This window comes from Lathyrus oleraceus, chromosome 2, assembly GCF_024323335.1.
Source record: "Lathyrus oleraceus cultivar Zhongwan6 chromosome 2, CAAS_Psat_ZW6_1.0, whole genome shotgun sequence".
In the NCBI taxonomy this organism is placed as follows: Eukaryota; Viridiplantae; Streptophyta; class Magnoliopsida; order Fabales; family Fabaceae; genus Lathyrus; species Lathyrus oleraceus.
Window position 1 is genome coordinate 172,513,311 of NC_066580.1, and position 18,646 is coordinate 172,531,956.

General features: G+C 37.2%; 1 protein-coding gene across 8 annotated transcripts in view; it reads right to left on the bottom strand.

Moving 5' to 3' along the window:
- The window catches only part of LOC127118706 (receptor-like protein kinase HERK 1), a 37,948-nt gene that overhangs the window by 17,361 nt on the left and 1,941 nt on the right, over positions 1–18,646 (bottom strand). For 2 of the 8 annotated variants that reach the window (XR_007802317.1, XR_007802311.1), the window contains exon 4: positions 17,924–18,280. The exons of 4 other annotated variants lie outside the window; for them this stretch is intronic. Coding sequence is in view for 1 of the 4 variants with exons in the window: in XM_051048964.1 (XP_050904921.1) it covers positions 17,173–17,183 (11 nt within the window). In the remaining 3 variants the exon portion in view is untranslated. Of the gene's footprint in view, positions 1–17,172; positions 17,321–17,923; positions 18,281–18,304; positions 18,492–18,646 lie in introns of those variants that run through there. 2 more of the 8 variants (XM_051048964.1, XR_007802313.1) reach the window with 2 other exon arrangements.

Genomic DNA, 18,646 nt, shown 5'->3' on the forward strand with positions numbered 1-18,646 from the left:
CAAGATCAAAATTTGGGTCTTCTTAGTATTTAACTATCTCCCACTATAATCATATGAAGAATGCTCTATTTTATATTTTCTGGTCGAAGATACTTAAATAGGGGCAACTGTCACACCTTGATTTTGACCCTGAATCACCGATTCGAAACATGAGTCATGACATATACATCATATGCATAGCCTAACATGCATTTCACACCGTATAATGCCTAGAATGTCAGTCGAAGTAAATTTTCGGATCTACAGACAAATCGGTTGAATCATTTTTCAAATGTACGTCAAATCAACGGGCGATTTTTTTTCAAATCAAGCTTGCATACATTAGTCTTATTAATATGCGTTTCATGTAGTTTAACATGGTGTGCTTGATTTATTTTTTACTAATTTTGCTATCACATTTTGATCTGTTTGAGCGTTTTAACCGGATGTTTTCTATTTCAAAATTTGATCAAAACATGTATGTTTCCGAGAAGTTTATTTCGCATTGATCATTTTGATGCATTCAGTTTAACTTTTCGTGAACTTTTGCGTCCAATTTTTATTCATTTTTAATCATTTTCTTTTTATCCTTTTATCAACATGTCCACAAAAAATTAATAGAATTAACTGTACTTTTATCTGTGTTTTATTTTGATTATTTATAATAGTTTGAATTTTTTTAGTTTTATTTCTTTTAAACTCATGTTATCACCAATAAAATATCAAAGGGCATGTTGGGATTTAAGCAATGTAAAAAATGCTACTTGTTCACTATATATGTTGTCATTGGCCAATCCTTACAGAGGAGGACAACGACGCCTCACCCATCCACTACATACTCCCTCTCAAAACTCACAATCTGCACCTACAATCCACATTCTCTTTATCCACCCATCTTCTTCTTTTCATGAAACTACTTCCTGCTACCATAATTATTTTATAAAATTTACTCCCTCACTTGCATATTTCAACAAACCACATTCAAAATACAACTTGAAAAAAAAGCAAAAAAAATTAAAAGGATCAAATTTTTAACCTAAAAATATGCTACCTAACCTTATAATTTTTCACAGTGAATCTGCTTCCCTTCAATATACTTTCGTTACTTGTTCTGCTTATCTTTATTTTTTTTTTAGTTTTAGTTTTAAATTATAAACATTTATTTTCTATTTCTGTTTATTTTATTTTTGATATATATATTGTTAGTGGTAACTTTTATATATTTCGTTTTAATATATATATAATATATATATATATATAATATATATATATATATATATATATATATATATATATATATAATATATTATATATATATATTTCAATTTAATGTTAGTTTTATGTCGATTTGTAGTAATATTAATTTATTGTGGATAGCGCATGTGTTATGCCTTCACTTTATCCTTTAACACAACAATTTTCAGACTCTTAACAACTATTTCGCGATTATTCATCATCCTCGTGTCAATCAACAACACACAAAAGCTCTTCATCATTCATCAACAACACACACATGATTCAACATGCAACGAAATTGAGAACCGTAACGACATAACAAAAGTGAAGGCATAAACAAGAAATTGAAGAGCAACGAATGCATCACCTGGAGCCTCCGTTGAATCTGGTAGGTTTTTCTTCCTTCAATTTTTTCCATTTCGCATGCAATTTTGGTATCGTTTCATTTTTGTGTTGAAATACCCTGCGGATCCATCGCTTTCCTTGATTCTTCATGAAGGAAGAAATCAAATTCTTGATTGTTCGTTGAACATCCCTGGTTGTTCGCAAGATTTAAGTGCCACAAAGTGAGATTTTCCGGTGTCGATGATGAGTTTTTCGTGTTTGACCTGAGTGTGTGGTTTGTTTGAATTTGAAAGGCAAGTCTTCGGGCAATATTCATGTGAATCCGGGTTATGGTGTTAGGAGAGTGGGCCTTTTGGCCTAATGATTCCGTGTTCAAACTACACTCCTTTAATAATGGCTAATACCCTTTATGGCCCAATGTTCATGTTCTTGCTTAATCCTTCCTTAGTCCATTTTAATTTATATTAATCTTAGTTATTTTTTGTGATTAACCTTGCTTCTATTTTTTTGATATTGTTAGAATTAGGATAAATATTTGATTTTGGATCATTTGATATATTAGGAATTAATTTATGTTTAATTCATAATTAGGATCATCATTAGAATTGATTAGGTTTAATTAGTTGGATCTAGGTTTAATCATGTTAATTACATCTTTTGGATTTTTCAGAAGTTAATTCAATTGTTGTTTAATCTTGTCATGAGTAGTATAATTTGCCATTAGGTTTTGTTGATCCATGTTATTTCATCTTGTTCATGATTGATTAATATGTTTAGATATTGATTTTTCCATCATTTGTCCATTAGGTTAATTCTTCTTTCAATTTGTGATTACCATGTTCATGGTATCAAATTGTGATTTAGATTATCAATCTTCCTTTGGTTAATTTGAGTTCATAATCCATGTTTAGATTGATTTTTTATCATTAGAATTAATTAGGCTAATTGGTGGCTAATTAGATTTTTAGATTTTTGAACTAATTCCCTAATTGCTTCAATTTGTTCACATTGATAATTTTGCCCCTAGGGTTTAGGAAGTCATAGATTTGCATGCTCCCTTACCTTAGGGTTTGTATAGATGCAACTGGTTCAATTTAATTGATCATTAATTAGGTTTGTTGTGTACCTGAATCAACTAATCTTTCCATTCCCATTGATTGTGTTGATCAAAGTTTGCTTTGATTAACCAACTCCTTTGAACTTTGCTAATTCCCTCAAGCCTGTACAAGTGATCAAAATACCCTTGATCACTTGATAGGGCAAGTCCCTTGTGTTCAAGCTGTATTGGACCTCCGGAGCTCAAGACCTCAACAGTTCAAGACTTCAAATTCAGTACAAGGCATTCACATTGCAGACATAGTAGACTACTGTTCAAGAACAACAAAGGTGTATCAACACTTGCCAATCACGATTAGAATTGTATGGAATGAGCATTAAAAAAGGAAGAATTATGAGATGGAGTCTCTCCTACCCTTGTCTAGAGTGCTTTTGAGTACAGGACGTAGGCCCCAAGTACTCAAAGTATTCACCTTAGCTCATAGACTTTAGTGCAATTTGAATCAAATGATTGTCAAGCCTATTCTTCACTAACAATATTGCAAAAACAAGATCAACAAGCAAAGGTTATTCTTTAACATACTTAAAAGTTATGACGGGAATTGTGTGCCATGAGCCTTAAGCAACGGAGAATGATGAGATGGAGTTTCTCCTACCCATGTCTAAATCACCTTTGAGTACGAGGCGTATGCCCAAGCTACTCAAAGTATTCACCTTCGTTCATAGACTTTAGTGTGATTCAAGTCTAACAACTGTTAAGTACCCGTCTACTCAGATGTGGGATGCATATTGAAGACCAGACTTCAACCTTCTAGGGTTTGCTCTTCATCTTCCTTCCTTTCTCCTATAAGACTAAAACCATTTTGTGAATAAACTAAAAAACAATTAACCATACAATTAAAATTGTACGAAATGAGCCTTACGCAACGAAGAATGATGAGATGGAATTTCTCCTAACCTTGTCTAGAGTGCCTTTGAGCACGTGATGTAGGCCCTAGCTACTTAAAGTATCTGCTTTTGTTCATAGACTTTACTACAATTATAATCAAGACTTTATTTTCAGAATAAAAGAAAACTCACCTCATGAAACTCATTTTTGCCTTTGGGCATAATTTTATTTTAAAACCTTTTCAGAAAGGATGTATTACTTTTGTTCTACCGTGAATGAAGCTTAAGTCTCCCATGCTCGAGCATACAAACAAATTGATAGTAGAATGCTAATGTTAATAATATTCAGTAAAAACAAATAACGCATTCGTCTTAGTTCCATGAACTACGAAGCTCTGATTTCCTTATTGCACTATGAGGATACATAGGCACGAGGGCCCCAATCCTTGGCGAGCACCCTAATTATTTCAAACCTTTTTATCCTTTCCTGAGTAATCTTTAGATAGTAACACCCGTTCTTATAAAGAACAATCGAAACGGTTCCCGTTGAGTACAACAAATATGTGGGATGTTAATACCTTCCATTTGCATAACTGACTTCCTTACCCTTTTTCTCTTCCCCTGAGTTTTATCAATGTTTTCCCTTTCCTTTGAAAATAAATAAAGTTCTATGGTGAATCTATTGTATCTTTGAGTGTGTGATACGCTCAGGTATATTTCGCGTAGCTTCAGCTGGCGACTCTGCTAGGGAAACCTAAGTAAGTCGAGCCTAGTTTGTTTGCTTTCTTTGCATGCTTTGGGTGTTTATCTTTATCGCTTTTATCACTTTATCTTTTATGCTATTTATTTCTTTCTTTACCGATTTAAATATGAATATTCTGCATATTTTGGATATATCTGTTATACTCTCTGTTGGGTTGGGGCTATGTTACCTGACAAAAAAGCTCTATACCCAAGGTTGAGCACATACATAGGATAGTAATATGACTAGAGTCATGTTTTAACCTACTTGGAGTTAGTCCTCAATCATGGTTGACACGAGATGTCACATCTTGAGTAGATCCTTTTGGGAGCATCATTGTCCGGAGAGTCATTTGTCTAAGACAATGGTGTCTCAAAACGGGTCCTTGACTCTAGGAACCTTTTTAGGATCACCTTTGGAGGATAATACACACCTGTGAGGGGGGTCTGGGTTTTTCTGCAGGAAACCAAGACCTTACATACCTTGTTCTCACGTAATGTCATACCTTTGAACCTGTATCAGGCAGTATACACATGCTATCCAGAAAATGTCAATCTTTTAACTTACATCATTGCATGCTATTGTTGTAGCACTGTGTGTATACTGACCTTAGAATCTGAATTGTTGCATCGTCGAACCTTTGAATCTATGATGTATTTCATACCATTACATCCCTTGAAAAAAATGAATTACATATCATTACATCCTTCACGCATCCATCAAACTTACATGCATATCTTCCCAAAAAGACCAAACCTCATATCATCTCTCCATTTCTGAACAGCATTCTGATTACCCTACATCCGCTTTGGACTAGAAGCATGGAAATCCTGCAAGATGAGGTTGATCATGGAAGTCAACCAACTGAAGACTCAGATGAGGTTGATCATGGAAATCCTGCAAGAAATAATGAGGAAGGAAGGCAATCCCACACCAGCTGGTGTACCATAAGTGGTCACTCCTGTACACATGCATGGCTCCACCCCCATGTCATGTTCAGCCTCGGGGATTTCATCCACAATCAGGACTTTCAAGGCCTCTCTATTAGAAGCCATTTCATGTTCCCTGACCAAGGCAGAGGTACCCAGTGTAGAATCATTATCCAAATCGGTAGCGAAGCTATGATCAATAGGGCCAGAAAAGACCAAGGATACCAGAGAAAGATCCAGTTCATATGTCATATAGTTGACTTCTCCCTCTTTTGATTAATAACTCTTTGGTTCAGCTAAGGGAGAACATGCCTCCCCCATAACCTCTTCCTCCAGGAGATGATGTGAATTCCAACTGTATGTTCCATTCTAGAGCACTCGGACACACCCTTGAGGATTATAAGGGTTTCAAGTAGAAAATGTAGGACCTGATCGATTCAAAGGTTATTGTGTTCACATTGAAAGGCATGCACATAGTGTACACTCCCATACCTCCACATGAGGGCACATCTGCAATGCCATGACCAGTGCAAGTGGAAGCTATGGTAGATTAGAAGAGTATGCATTTAGGGGAAGAGTTTAAGAAGGATCTGCTTGAGGGATATTTTATCACCTTCTGCAAGCATAATAACTACAATATGTGGATAGGAAATAAGGCTGATTACATCAACAATCATTAGTTTGTTCAATCATTTTCATGTGTAATTTTCTTGTTCGTCATTTGTAATAGTCATTTGTAAGACTCGTTCGTTTTCATTTAATAATGACAATGAAATAAATTTGGTTCTTTTGAATCAATCCATTCATGTTTACTCATACTCTACTTCTCTGTATCTAATAATTTGTTTAAGCAAAATCAAAAGGAGAATGATGAAATTGAAAAAAACACTAAATCACTTCATGTATGCTTTTGAAACAAACCTTGTTGACGATGTAAGGCATTATTTTAAATCCCTAAATACCATAGTTATAAGTAAGATAATCCTTAGTCAACCCCTTCGAGCCAAGGAGTAGGAATTTCTTTCTATACATAAATCCCTCAATTTTAGCCCGAGGCAGGGTAGTCTTTAGCTAATTTAACCATATGTTCAGATTTTTTTAAAAAAAGAAGAAGAAACAAAAGGGAGTGTCCTATCTGAGGATCAATCATACCTTATCCCTCACGAGAGGTCGGAAGCCACAAATTCACAATGGTTGTCTCTCGCCAACGAGAGGAACGAGGCAGTTACAACCCCTTCAAATCAAGTGAACAGATGTCATATGATTTGTTCCAACAAAAGAAAAAGAAACAAGAGATCAAAATCCAAAAGAGAAAGAAAGCCCACTAAGTCGAAAACTCGAAAACGAGTGACTTAGGAAAAAGTTAGGGCATCCCTATGGATTGCAAATTTCAAATAGTCCAACAAAAATAAGGGAAATCAAAAAATGAAGCAACAAAAGAGGAATCAAAAGAAAAATCCTCAGCAAGAATAAATTTGTGTGGTTTGATAACACCGAAACACATAGTTTATTTTGACTTGATTTGCACATGTTTTAGTGTCACTTTATCACATTTTGTAGTGTTATGCTGATAATTGGTGTATGTTTCAAGTACTTTACAAGTATGAGTCGATATATGAAGAAACTAGATGAAATGACGAAAAACAGAGAAAAATGGCAAAAAAAAAATACATTGATGGCCACCTACATAGCGCCTACCATGGCCCCAGCCATGACTAAACAGTCATGGAACCCACCTAAGCAAGAAAAGGAATAAAGAAGACGCAGTCAAAGAGCTGTGGCGACTGCCACACATACTGATACGTCTCGTGACTATATATAGAATATAGTCTATCGGGTACTTGACTGCAAGTGCACAGTCCAGTCGTTTTAGTTTTAAAAGATATCAAACCCACAGGGACCGATGGTCAAACTAATGCTACCGACGTTAGGATGTTTAGATAAGGGAATGATTTTTAGAAGATTGGTTGAAGAAAATTAAATCTAAGGGAAGTTGAGTTTTAAGAAAGAATTAATAAGAGAAATCAGTATGCAACGCATTAATCGTCAGGGATTCGATAAGTCACCGGTGTATAATTTAAATGCCAAATATCTTTCAGTAGAAAATACTTATTCAAAAGGCTTTATCTCACACTCTCGTGATTGTTGATTCGGCCTATACCTTTAAGTCAGAATGTACGCTCTCGCTGTCCCATTTGAGGTTAAAAATACTTTTTGAAAATAGATAAGTTCTAATTGCTTTTAAAGTGCTCTCACTGTTTTTAAAATCAATGCCTAGTTTTTACTATCCAGTTCGAGCCTCACGCTCTCGCGATTGTTGGTTCTCACCTTAGTTAATTTCCCACTCTCGTGGGAAAATCGTATTAAATAGCTTCTCACTTTTGTGACAAAGTTAATTAAATTTAAATTAAAAAACACAGCCGAAAAGATTGTTTGAGATAAGAAGTTTTCCACTGATTATTATTATTAAATCCCGTCTAATTAAATTGTTACATACCGATATCAGTAGTTTAGCCAGACATGTTAAATAGCGCAAACACAGACGAGCATAAACAGATTAACAGTGCAACAAACATAATTATAACAATAACAGAGCAACAATAATAATAATTGAATAAAAACCTGGCAATTGGATTAACATAGTACGTCGAATCTTGAAGTACTTGAGGAGGCAGTTGAGAAAAACAAGGATGACTCGGTTGAGTGAGGAATCCACGGGAAAGTAGTTCTGTTCCTTGAATTTAGGCACGTTTTGGTTGCTTCTGTTGACTGCTTCAAGACGTTAATTCTGGTCGTGTGACGTTCGTCATGGGCCTGTGCCGGTCGTCACAGGCTGGGCGTGCCGGTCGTCATACGCCTTGTGACGGTCGTCACATCCGTAGTTTTTGTGTTCTGGTTTTCTGCTGCTTTCTCTTCCTTTTCTTGTTCTTTTTCTTCCTTTTCTACAGTTTGCCCATTTATCCATGGAGATTAAAATACCTACAAAAATAACTCGAATACTTGCGGAATAATCGGAATATAAACGAAAGTGGTATGATCTTTGAGTGTAAATCAAGGCAAATATACGATGTATTTTTGCGTTATCACATACCTGATAACATCGAAAAACATATTTTATTTTGACTCGATTTGCACATGTTTTATTATTATTTTGTTGCATTTTGTTGTGTTATGCTGATAGTTTAAGCATGTTTCAGGTGCTTTATGAGTAAGAGTCGATTTATGAAGAAACCAAATGAAAATAGCAAAAAACAGAGAAAAGCAGCAAAAATACACATGTGGCCACCTACATGGCGCCTGCCATGACTAGGCAGGCGTGGAACCCACTAGAGAAGAAAATGGAAGGCCGGAGACGCAATCCAAGGCTTGTGGCGACCGCCACATGCCTCATGGCATTCGTCATGGACATAAAAAAGGGCCACATGCCTGGCTGCCTCTCATGCATTCAGCCTGTATGTTGGCCAATAGGAATGGAGTGGCATTGAACGCGATCGGGGTGAACACACAGTGAAGAAAGAAGAGTTCCTTGGAGTTTACCTTGTGATTGTTGACTCTTCCGAAAACTGTGTGCCCCAGGACTCGGTGAATGTAAGTTGCGCTGAGCGTATCCCAGCTTCTGGCGTTCATATTGGTAAGGCTATGCCATACTCCAAATGTTATTTCTGACCATCCGTTAGGGGTACAGCAGTGAACTCCCTCTCCATGTTGGAAACCAAGCATTCGCGCTATTTGGGTTTGGTTTAGGGAATACTCGGTACCGAAGATTCTGAATGTGGCGACTCCGGTGAGAAATTGAGTTGCGCCATGGGGGGTAATGTAGGAGAAGGAACTCGGGAATTCCAAGGTTAGCGCCTTGTAAGTTGGTTGCAGTGCGGTGCAAAGCTGGAGTTGGTCAGCATCCAACCCACGCCATCTAAAAGTCCCAGCTCCGTCAGACATTCGTTATCGACATACCTCGTAGCTTGGACTGAGCGTTGATAGAATTTGAGGTAGTTGTCTCTTTGGCGTTCATCGGCTTCTCCATTTCTGAATACGACGGTTGAAAGGTCGGGAGTTGCCCTCTCTTGACGGACCATTAGTGTGATTTATGAAGATATAGGTGTTGGTGGGAGAGATGGATTTCGTGAGTTACACGCTTCTCACTTAAAAGAATGTAGAGAATTGGTTAATGGAGAGAAGAGTGGTGTGAGTAGGCTGATTTGATGAGGAAGAAGAGAGGAAGTGCGCCTGTTTTTATAGGCGCGCCCTCTGTTTTCGTGACGGTCGTCATAGGCCTGTTACGGTCGTCACGCGTAACGGTTGTGTAACTGTCGTCTACAACGGTCATCTATGTAACGGTCATCTGCATGCTGTGTGACGAGCATGGTGGATCCGTGACGGTCGTTAGACATGTAAGATGGGCGTCACACTCCATGTGACGGTCGTCACATGCTCGTTCACAAATTTTTCATTAAATGTAGCAGTGTAATCATAAAATGTAGCAGCAGTATAATAATAAAATGACTGGAAAATATATAAAGTTGTAGAAGCATAAATAAATAAATAGCAATGTTATTAAATTAAAGGATTAAAGTTAAATATAATATTAAAAGAAATAATAACGATAATGGTGCTAAATAATATAAAAGCAATAAAATGTGCTCCCTCCCCACACCAAAACATAGCAGCGGCCTCATTGCTTAGTGCGAGTGGGAGAAATCAGTGGTCAGTGAAATCAACCACGGTTCTGTCCCAATGCAGCTACAGCCTGGTTTAAGTGATCAAACTGTTCGACGACTACATCCATTAGGCCTAAGACATCAAGGCGCATGATCTTTATTTCTTCTTTCACAGCGGTAATGTCAGTATGGAAATCATCCAGACGGGTAAGAAGCATGGCAAGATTATCAGCATAGGATGGAAGTTCCGGTTCATCTATGTTATAGTAGTTTGGAGGTGTTTCAGGGTCAGATTCATCAACAGGATAGGGTCATTTAAACACTCATATATAGGCGGTGTCTCAGGAGGTGAAGGTGGATCAATTGGGTGTTCATCTAAATCATAAAGCCAGTTATTTCGGTTATGAACACTTGTTCTCTCATGGTTAGGCAAGGTAAATAGTTGGACAACTTCATTATTAATTAGGTAATCAAAAGTATCCGGCCCAAGGTTTCCTATGATTCTACGGTTAAAGCAAAATTCAATGTCCATGGGTCGGATGTGTCCAAACGGTACATGCTTGTAAAGTGGGCGTCTAAGTCCAATGGCATCAGCTATCATGGTTACTAGGCCACCTATTATGATTTGGGTGCGACTGTTCTTTGCAAGGTGAATGAATCTCTCCATCATAAATGTCACAACATTGACATGTCGACCTTGGTCGACACAGAGTAAGATAAAAAGTTCATCTCGTGACACTATGGTGTCGTTCTCTTCCTTTCCAAACAGGGTGTGGGCTAGTATTTTATGGAAGTAGCGGATATCAGGGTTGTGGATCATTTGGGAGTGCATCTCGTTTGGGTTAGGGTGGTAGTCTCCAGTTAAACTACCCCAAAAGTAATCTAGGTCGATGTCATTGATTAATTCCTCCTGGCGGGTAGTGAAAACAAATGGGCCACTAGAAAATCCTAGGAGGTCAGCAAGGTCTCTACGGTTATAAGTGAAGTCCATGCTAAACAGCCTAAGGGAAATCAACCCTTTGTTAAGTCCGTAACCATGCTCGGGGTTGTAAACTAGGGAGCTAAGGAATTCTAGGGTGAGTTCACGGTAAGTGACAAACCTTCTCTTAATAGCAGCATTCTCCCATCTTAACTGGTTAAACATAAATAAGATGTTGTCTCGGATACCTAACCTATCCATGGTAGGTCCATCATAATATATGGATAAAGCCATATCCTTCTGAGCTAAATAATCATAGCGCCTTCTCTGAACTCTGCCTCTGAAAACTGTGTCTACTGGTTGCATGATGAAAGTTAGTAACTAACTAGTTATAAATTCGCCTGTTAATCAATATCCAATGTTTCTAAGTTAGTAACTAGAAGCCACAAGTATTACTGCATAGAATCAAGGAAGGGGAGCAAAAATACAAATGAAAGTCAAAGAAGGAAAATACTTAGTAACAAAGATAACAAGTAAAAGAAAAGGCGGGTTGTCTCCCACTAAGCACTTTGTTTAATGTCGTAAGTTCGACAGTAACGTTGCGATGTACTAGTTTTGGGGTTGAGCAGGCAGCTCTATAAGTCTTAGACTGTTTGAATAGTCTCTATTGTCAATATTATGATAATGTTTTAATCGCTGCCTGTTTACCATAAATGGTTCACTATTCCGACCTTTGATTTCTATCGCACCGCTTTTAAGGATTTTTGTGATTTCGAAAGGGCTTGACCACCTAGATTTAAGTTTTCCTGGAAAAAGCTTAAGTCTTGAATTAAATAGTAGTACTATGTCGCCGACATTAAACTCTTTCCTAGATATACGTTTGTCGTGCCATTTCTTGGTTCGCTCTTTATATATCCTGGCATTCTCATAGGCGTTTAATCGAAGTTCTTCCAGTTCGTGAATGTCCAAAATTTGTTTCTCACCAGCGGAAGTATAATTTATATTTAGGGTCTTAATTGCCCAGTAAGATTTGTGTTCTAGTTCCACAGGGAGATGACATGATTTGCCGTAGACTAATTTAAAGGGTGTGGTCCCTATTGGGGTTTTATAAGCTGTCTTATAGGCCCACAGAGCTTCATTTAGTTTAGATGACCAGTCTTTTCTGGATATTCTGACAGTCTTTTCTAGAATCTGTTTGATCTCTCGATTCGAAACTTCGACTTGCCCATTGGCTTATGGGTGATAAGGGGTTGCTACACGGTAGCGGACTCCATACTTCAGAAGAAGTTTTCCAAAGATATTTGATATGAAATGGGAGCCACCGTCACTAACTACTAGTTTTGGCACACCGAATCTAGGAAAGATGATGTTCTTGAACAACTTAATCACTACTCGTGTGTCATTTGTCGGAGAAGCTACATCCTCGATCCATTTTGAAACATAATCGACAGCAACGAGTATGTACTTATTACCAAAAGAAGATGGGAATGGTTCCATGAAGTCAATCCCCCATACATGGAAGACTTCCACTTCTAAGATTCCTGTTTGTGGCATTTCATCGCGTCTTAAGATGTTACCATTGACTATCGGAGATCGGGTATATGATTCCAGCATCTAGTAACTTTTTCACTTCATCCTTGACTACCGTACTTAAGATTGGGTTGATCCTTCTCTGATGTTCTATAGAGGTTTTACAATCTTCCTCCAGCATAATGCGATGCATACAGATAGAAGGACTTATCCCTTTTAGGTCGGTGATGTTGTATCCTAACACAGTTGGATATTTTCTTAAGACATCTAGTAACTTTTCAGTTTCCATCTGTCCCAAGTCAGCGTTGACTATTACTGGTCTTTTGAGTTCAGTGTCTAGGAATTCGTATCTTAGGTTCTTTGGTAGTGTTTTTAATTCCAAGTCAGGTTTCTTTGGGCATGGCATGTGGTTGGGCGTAAGTGCTCAGCATTCGCTTAGACTATCGTTTTGGTATGGTTCATGCCAATTATCGTCTTCAAAGATTGGAGGGATTTGGATTTTCATTATATCAGAGTATGTGGTTTCTTGCATCTCCATCTCTCTTACGCACTCGTCTATGACATCAAGTAGATAACAGGTATCGTCTATAGCTGGAGCTTGTAAGAATTGTGTTAAGATGAATTCAACCTTTTCCTCTCCAACTTCGAATGTTAGCTTACCTCTCTTTACGTCTATTATGGCTCTGGCGGTAGCCAAGAATGGCCTTCCTAATATAATAGGTGTACTAACATCTTCTTTGATGTCCATGATTATGAAGTCTGTAGGAATGTAAATGTGAGCAAATTCTTTACTTTGAATAAGTTTTGAATGATAGCAAATTGTGTGATCATTGTCTAATTGTTGGTTGTGCATTATTTCGCATGTTTCAATTGTGTTTTTAGCCTATAATATTGTTTCGTGTCTATATATAAAGATCCACATTGATACAATTCTTTAAAGAACTCATAAAAACTATTTTGTGTTAGCATGTATCAATACATGTTCTTTTGCATCGATACATACACCTGTTTTAAATTACAAAACGTTTTTGCTTCAGTATGTATCGATCCATACGAGCCTTGCATCGATACATAAACTTATTTTAAATCACAAAACGTTTTTGCTTTAGTATGTATCGATCCATACAAGCCTTGCATCGATACATAACCTTGTTTTAAATCACAAAACGTTTTTGCTTCAGTATGTATCGATCCATACGATCCTTGTATCGATACATGTTAGTTAAAATGTTCTATGGATCGATACATACGAGCTTTGTATCGATACATGCTTGTATTAATTCTCAAAAATTAATCAAAGCTACAACATGTATCGATGCATAACCTTTTGTATCAATACATAATTCTGTTTTGTCTACTAACAGCTTCTGTCTTTCATATAAGAAGCATTTTTGACAGTTTAGACGGGGTACGAATTCACAAGTGAAAAACAGTTGTAACACCAATCAAAGGAGTGTGTAGCAGCAATTGTTTGAGCAGTTAGAAACCTGAAAGATACTTCATCTTCTTCTTCTTCTCAATCACTTTTCTTCAAGAACATCAACACATAATCATTCTTGTTCTTTGGATTAAAGGATCAACGAGATAACGTTCAGTGGAACGATCAAGGATCTAGCTGAGGTGTTCAGTGGAACGATCGAGGATCTAGCTGAGTTGAAGGTTCAAGGGGGTTTCGAGGAAAAACCAGTTGGTTTGTCCTTCAAGAACTGGAGTGTTCTTGCGGGTTTGTTAGTCACGTTTGCAGAACAGATTCAGCCGCAGCGTAGGGTTTGGAAATTGGTTAATTTCGCAAACAGGTCGTGGAACCGGTGAATTGTTTGCAATTTCTTGCAGGAAATTCTTGATCGAGCTCAGATCAAGTGGAGGTTTATACAAGAAGAAGATCTTGAGATTTAGAATTATGTCTGTGTATTGAAACCTTGTATCAACAAATTCGGCATTATTGATAATTACAGTTCTCAATTTCATTTGAAATTGAGAGGGAGACGTACCCACACGCGTGGACGATGTGGGGAACTTCCTTACCAAATCTCTGCGTATCGTATTCTTTCCTTATCTCTTTTTATGTTTTCCAACAGTTTTGTGAATTCAGTTGGTGTTGTGTGGCTGTATTTTTAGTGATACAACATGGGCAAGAAAACGTCTTTATCTAAACGCCACCACTGTTCATCATTGATCACATACACACCAAGTGTTTGACAAAACTGTCAGCTGAAGTTTTATTCATTGGAATCAGAATTTAATGATAAGTGCATTTGATTAGATAACATTCTGGTGTTAATATTCTCTGTCGTTCTTATTCAAATCCAACAATAAATTCGTGTGTCCGGTTTTCTAGTAGCGGTTCAGAATAGACGAAAGTCGAATCGGGACTGTAATTTTCCGCCAAGTTTTAATAACTCTGATAAAATTTTAAAATCCGTTTATTTTCAAGAGGTGATCTATTCACCCCCCTCTCGATCACTAGCCACACCGTATAACAAGTGGTATCAGAGCACCGGTTCGTTGGTGTTCTGTGGTTGCCTGTAACGATATGGATTCTGAACCAAAGGGGGCGTATAATAGAGCGCCGATTTTCAACGGTGAAAATTACGGCTACTGGAAAGGCTGCATGCGAGTTCATATAAATTCTGTTGATAGGCTAGTATGGGCTGCCATTGAAAATGGTCCTTTTCAAATTACTATGACAAATGCGGCTGGCGCCATAGTTCCTAAACCAGAAGGTGATTGGAATGAGAAAGATGAGAAAAAGTGGTCAAGTGATTGGAGAGCTCGAAATATGCTAATTTCGGCACTTGGTGTTGATGAGTATTATCGAGTATCCCATTGCACGACAGCTAAAGAAATGTGGGATGCTTTAGAAGTTGCCCATGAGGGTACTACTGAAGTAAAACAGTCCCGCATTAACACTCTCAATCAAGAGTTTGAGCTCTTTCGCATGAAACAAGGAGAATCTATCTCCGACATGCAAAAGAGATTTACTCATCTCACTAATCGGTTGAATGCACTAGGAAAACCTGTTTCCAATGAAATTGCTACTAATAAAATTCTGAGGTGTCTTAGCAGGGAATGGCAACCTAAAGTAACAGCTATTAAGGAAGCCAACGATCTAACGAGACTTACGATTACAACTCTGTTTGGAAAGCTGGAAGAACATCAGCAAGCATTATAAAGTCTTGAAAAGTTTGAGAATAAAAGTAAGAAGGAAAAGGAGAAGAAGAGAGACAAAGAGGGAGAGAAGAAGCCAATAGCTCTTGTGGCCTCTAGCTCTAAGTCCTCACGAAAAGAGCAAAGTGACAATGATTCTAGTAGTGACAAAGATTAGGATGATCAGGAAATGGGACTGTTTGTAAGGAGATATAATAGATTCATTCGAAAGAATGGAGTCAAGCATTCCGACAAAAACCTCATGAAGTTTCGAAGACAATCTACAGATTCAAAACAGGAAGAGAATAGGAAGAGTAGAGGAAAAGGATCTTGTTTTAATTGTGGTAAATCTGGACATTATAAAACAGATTGTCCTATGAAGTATAAGGATCAAAGAAAAGCTCCACCAAAAGAGTACAGCAAACAAAGAAGAGCTTACATTGCATGGGAAAGCGATAGTGATTCATCAAGCACACAAAGTTCAAGTGATAGTGATGAAACCGCAAATCTGTGCCTTATGGCTCACACCAAAAATCTGTCCTACCACAAGAAGAAAATCAATGATATGAGATAACAGCTCACTTTTTACACTAAGGTGAAAATATCAAAAACGGGTTTGTGGCGAATTTGACCGCGAAGTTGAAAACGGGTTATAGTGAGAATTACTTTAATGACCGGCTAGGTAAGTCAGTTTCTCATATGTGGCATGACTGCAAAGCAATGTATAACAATAACACTAGCTAAATAATAAGGAAACTATAGTTAATGCTAATAAGGAAACATGTAATGTATTTGAAATATCAGAACAAAGTTGTGCTAACCTAAAGAGAAAGATAATATTAGAACAAATGAAGAAGATAAAAAACATCACATACCGTCATCCGATATTGTCAAAGAAAAATCAGGTGTTGCATATTGTGTAGCAAGTTCCACTATACTGTCGGAATTATCTTCGGCAGCCGAACCATGAAAAGCCGCTTCTTGAAATTGAAGACAACACTCCAAATTCCACAAAACATCCCTCATGGAGGGTCTGTCAGCACCGCGATCTGCAACGCATCTTTCCGCTATTTCCATAAACCTCTTTAGGGAATCAGGATTGATATCCCCTATAATCAAATGCGGATCGATGATTTGATCCCACTGCCCTTTTTGAATATGATTGATCGCCCAATCTTTCAAATTGATCACATCACTAGGAAGTGATGGATCAATGACCGGCCTTGCACAGAGTATTTCAATGAGGACTACTCCAAATGAATAAACATCAGATTTTTCTGTAAGTTGCTCTCGCATAAAATACTCGGGATCGAGGTATCCAAAAGTTCCCTTGACACCGGTGCTGACATGCGTCTCATGGACACTGGGACCTGTTCTTGATATGCCAAAGTCTCCTACTTTGGCATTGAGATTTCCGTCCAATAAAATGTTCACTGATTTCACGTCCCGATGAATGACCGCAGTAGGATAAGCCGTGTGTAGATAATTGAGTCCTTTTGCCGCTCCCATGCACACATTCAATCTTTCGTTCCATGATAAACTTTGAAGACCAGAACCATACAAATGACTTCTCAAAGTTCCTTTTTCAATGAACTCGTAAACCAAAATTAACTCGTGATTCTCGTCGCAGTAACCGATCAATGACACTAAATTCCCATGGCGGAATTTAAATAGGGTTTCTATTTCAGCCTTAAACTCTTGAATGCCCTGAAGAGAAGTTCTACTCCCTCTCTTTACAGCCACCTTTCTTCCATCCCTCAATTCTCCCCTATACACTTTACCGAATCCTCCTACTCCAACGACGAGAGATTCATCAAAATAATTGGTGCTTTCTTCCACTTCAGAGAGAGTGAGAAGGTACTGATACTCTCTTCTTGATATTGTGTTTGATGTTGTTGCGACATTTGTAGTGGTTGCGGTGTTTTGAGTGAGCTCCTTCTGTTTTGTTGTAAATTTTCTTCTCCTATAAATTAGTATCCAAACAATTAACAAGATGATAAGAACAACTACACCAGCAGTAATGATACCTGAGATGAGTCCAATGTTAGTGTCAGGAGGAGTGGAAGTCGCCGGAGGAGAAGGTGGAGACACTACAACAAAAATGAGTTTACGCTACAGCTGAAAAGCGCGGCTAAAAGTACAAAAACCGTAGCCTAAGTCTTTAGTCCACGGTTATTTAGGTGTGGAATATGCCGTCGTTGCCTTTTCGTATATGCTACGGTTTTTTCACTACCACCCACGAATGGGAAAAGCATCGCCTAAAATTATTAATAGGCCGCGGTCTATTAATAACCGTTGCCTATCAAACAGACCATGTTTATTTGAACAATTATAGTCCACGCTTTTTGTTTAGGCTACTCTTCTAAAACGTTGCCTAATATGTTTGCCACATCTTTTTAAATTCGGTTACGCCATTTTTTATTTAAAATTAAATAATGTTTATTTAACTATGGATAATATAAAATTTATTATAAAGGATAATATAATATTAAAGTAATGATAATATTTAGTTTTGTTATTTACTTCAAAGGATTCCACTGCAAACAGTAGTGTATATCATCATAAACTTTATTTATAATTAAATATACAATAATAAACAATCTCTCCAATAATATCCCTAGTATTCTCTTTCATAAAATCCTAACAAAATCTTTTTGCCTAAGATTCCTTGTAACAAATATTCATGTACCAGCTTTTAATCTTTGTTTTGCAGGTTGAGAAAAGCATAAGAAACTTTTTGAAAAAGATGTTTCTCTTCATCTAAAGTTTCTTTTCTCTCAAATTTTCAATAGCAGAACCTTTACATTTATCTATATCCTCCTTTGTCGTCATAGAATTTTGATTACTCTTGCTGCAAAATGGAAACAAAAGAATATGCATTACAAACTGAATGCTTGCTCATTCTCTTCATCTAACTACAAATACATGCAACATGCTGGAGTTAAACATGTCCCATCCCCTTCCCAAGCTACAAGTTACTAATGAATCAAAGCTACATGCTTACACTACACTACAACAAAAACCGACACAACAACACTGAACACACAAAATCAAGGTCTCACCTGAATATATAAGAGAATAATTAATAATAAAACCAACATCTACAAAATAATATATACTATCTTAAAAATAATAAACAACATAATCTATAAAAATTAAAATAATATTAGGTATTTCAATTAATCTATTAAAAAATCACTTATGTTTCGTAATGGTT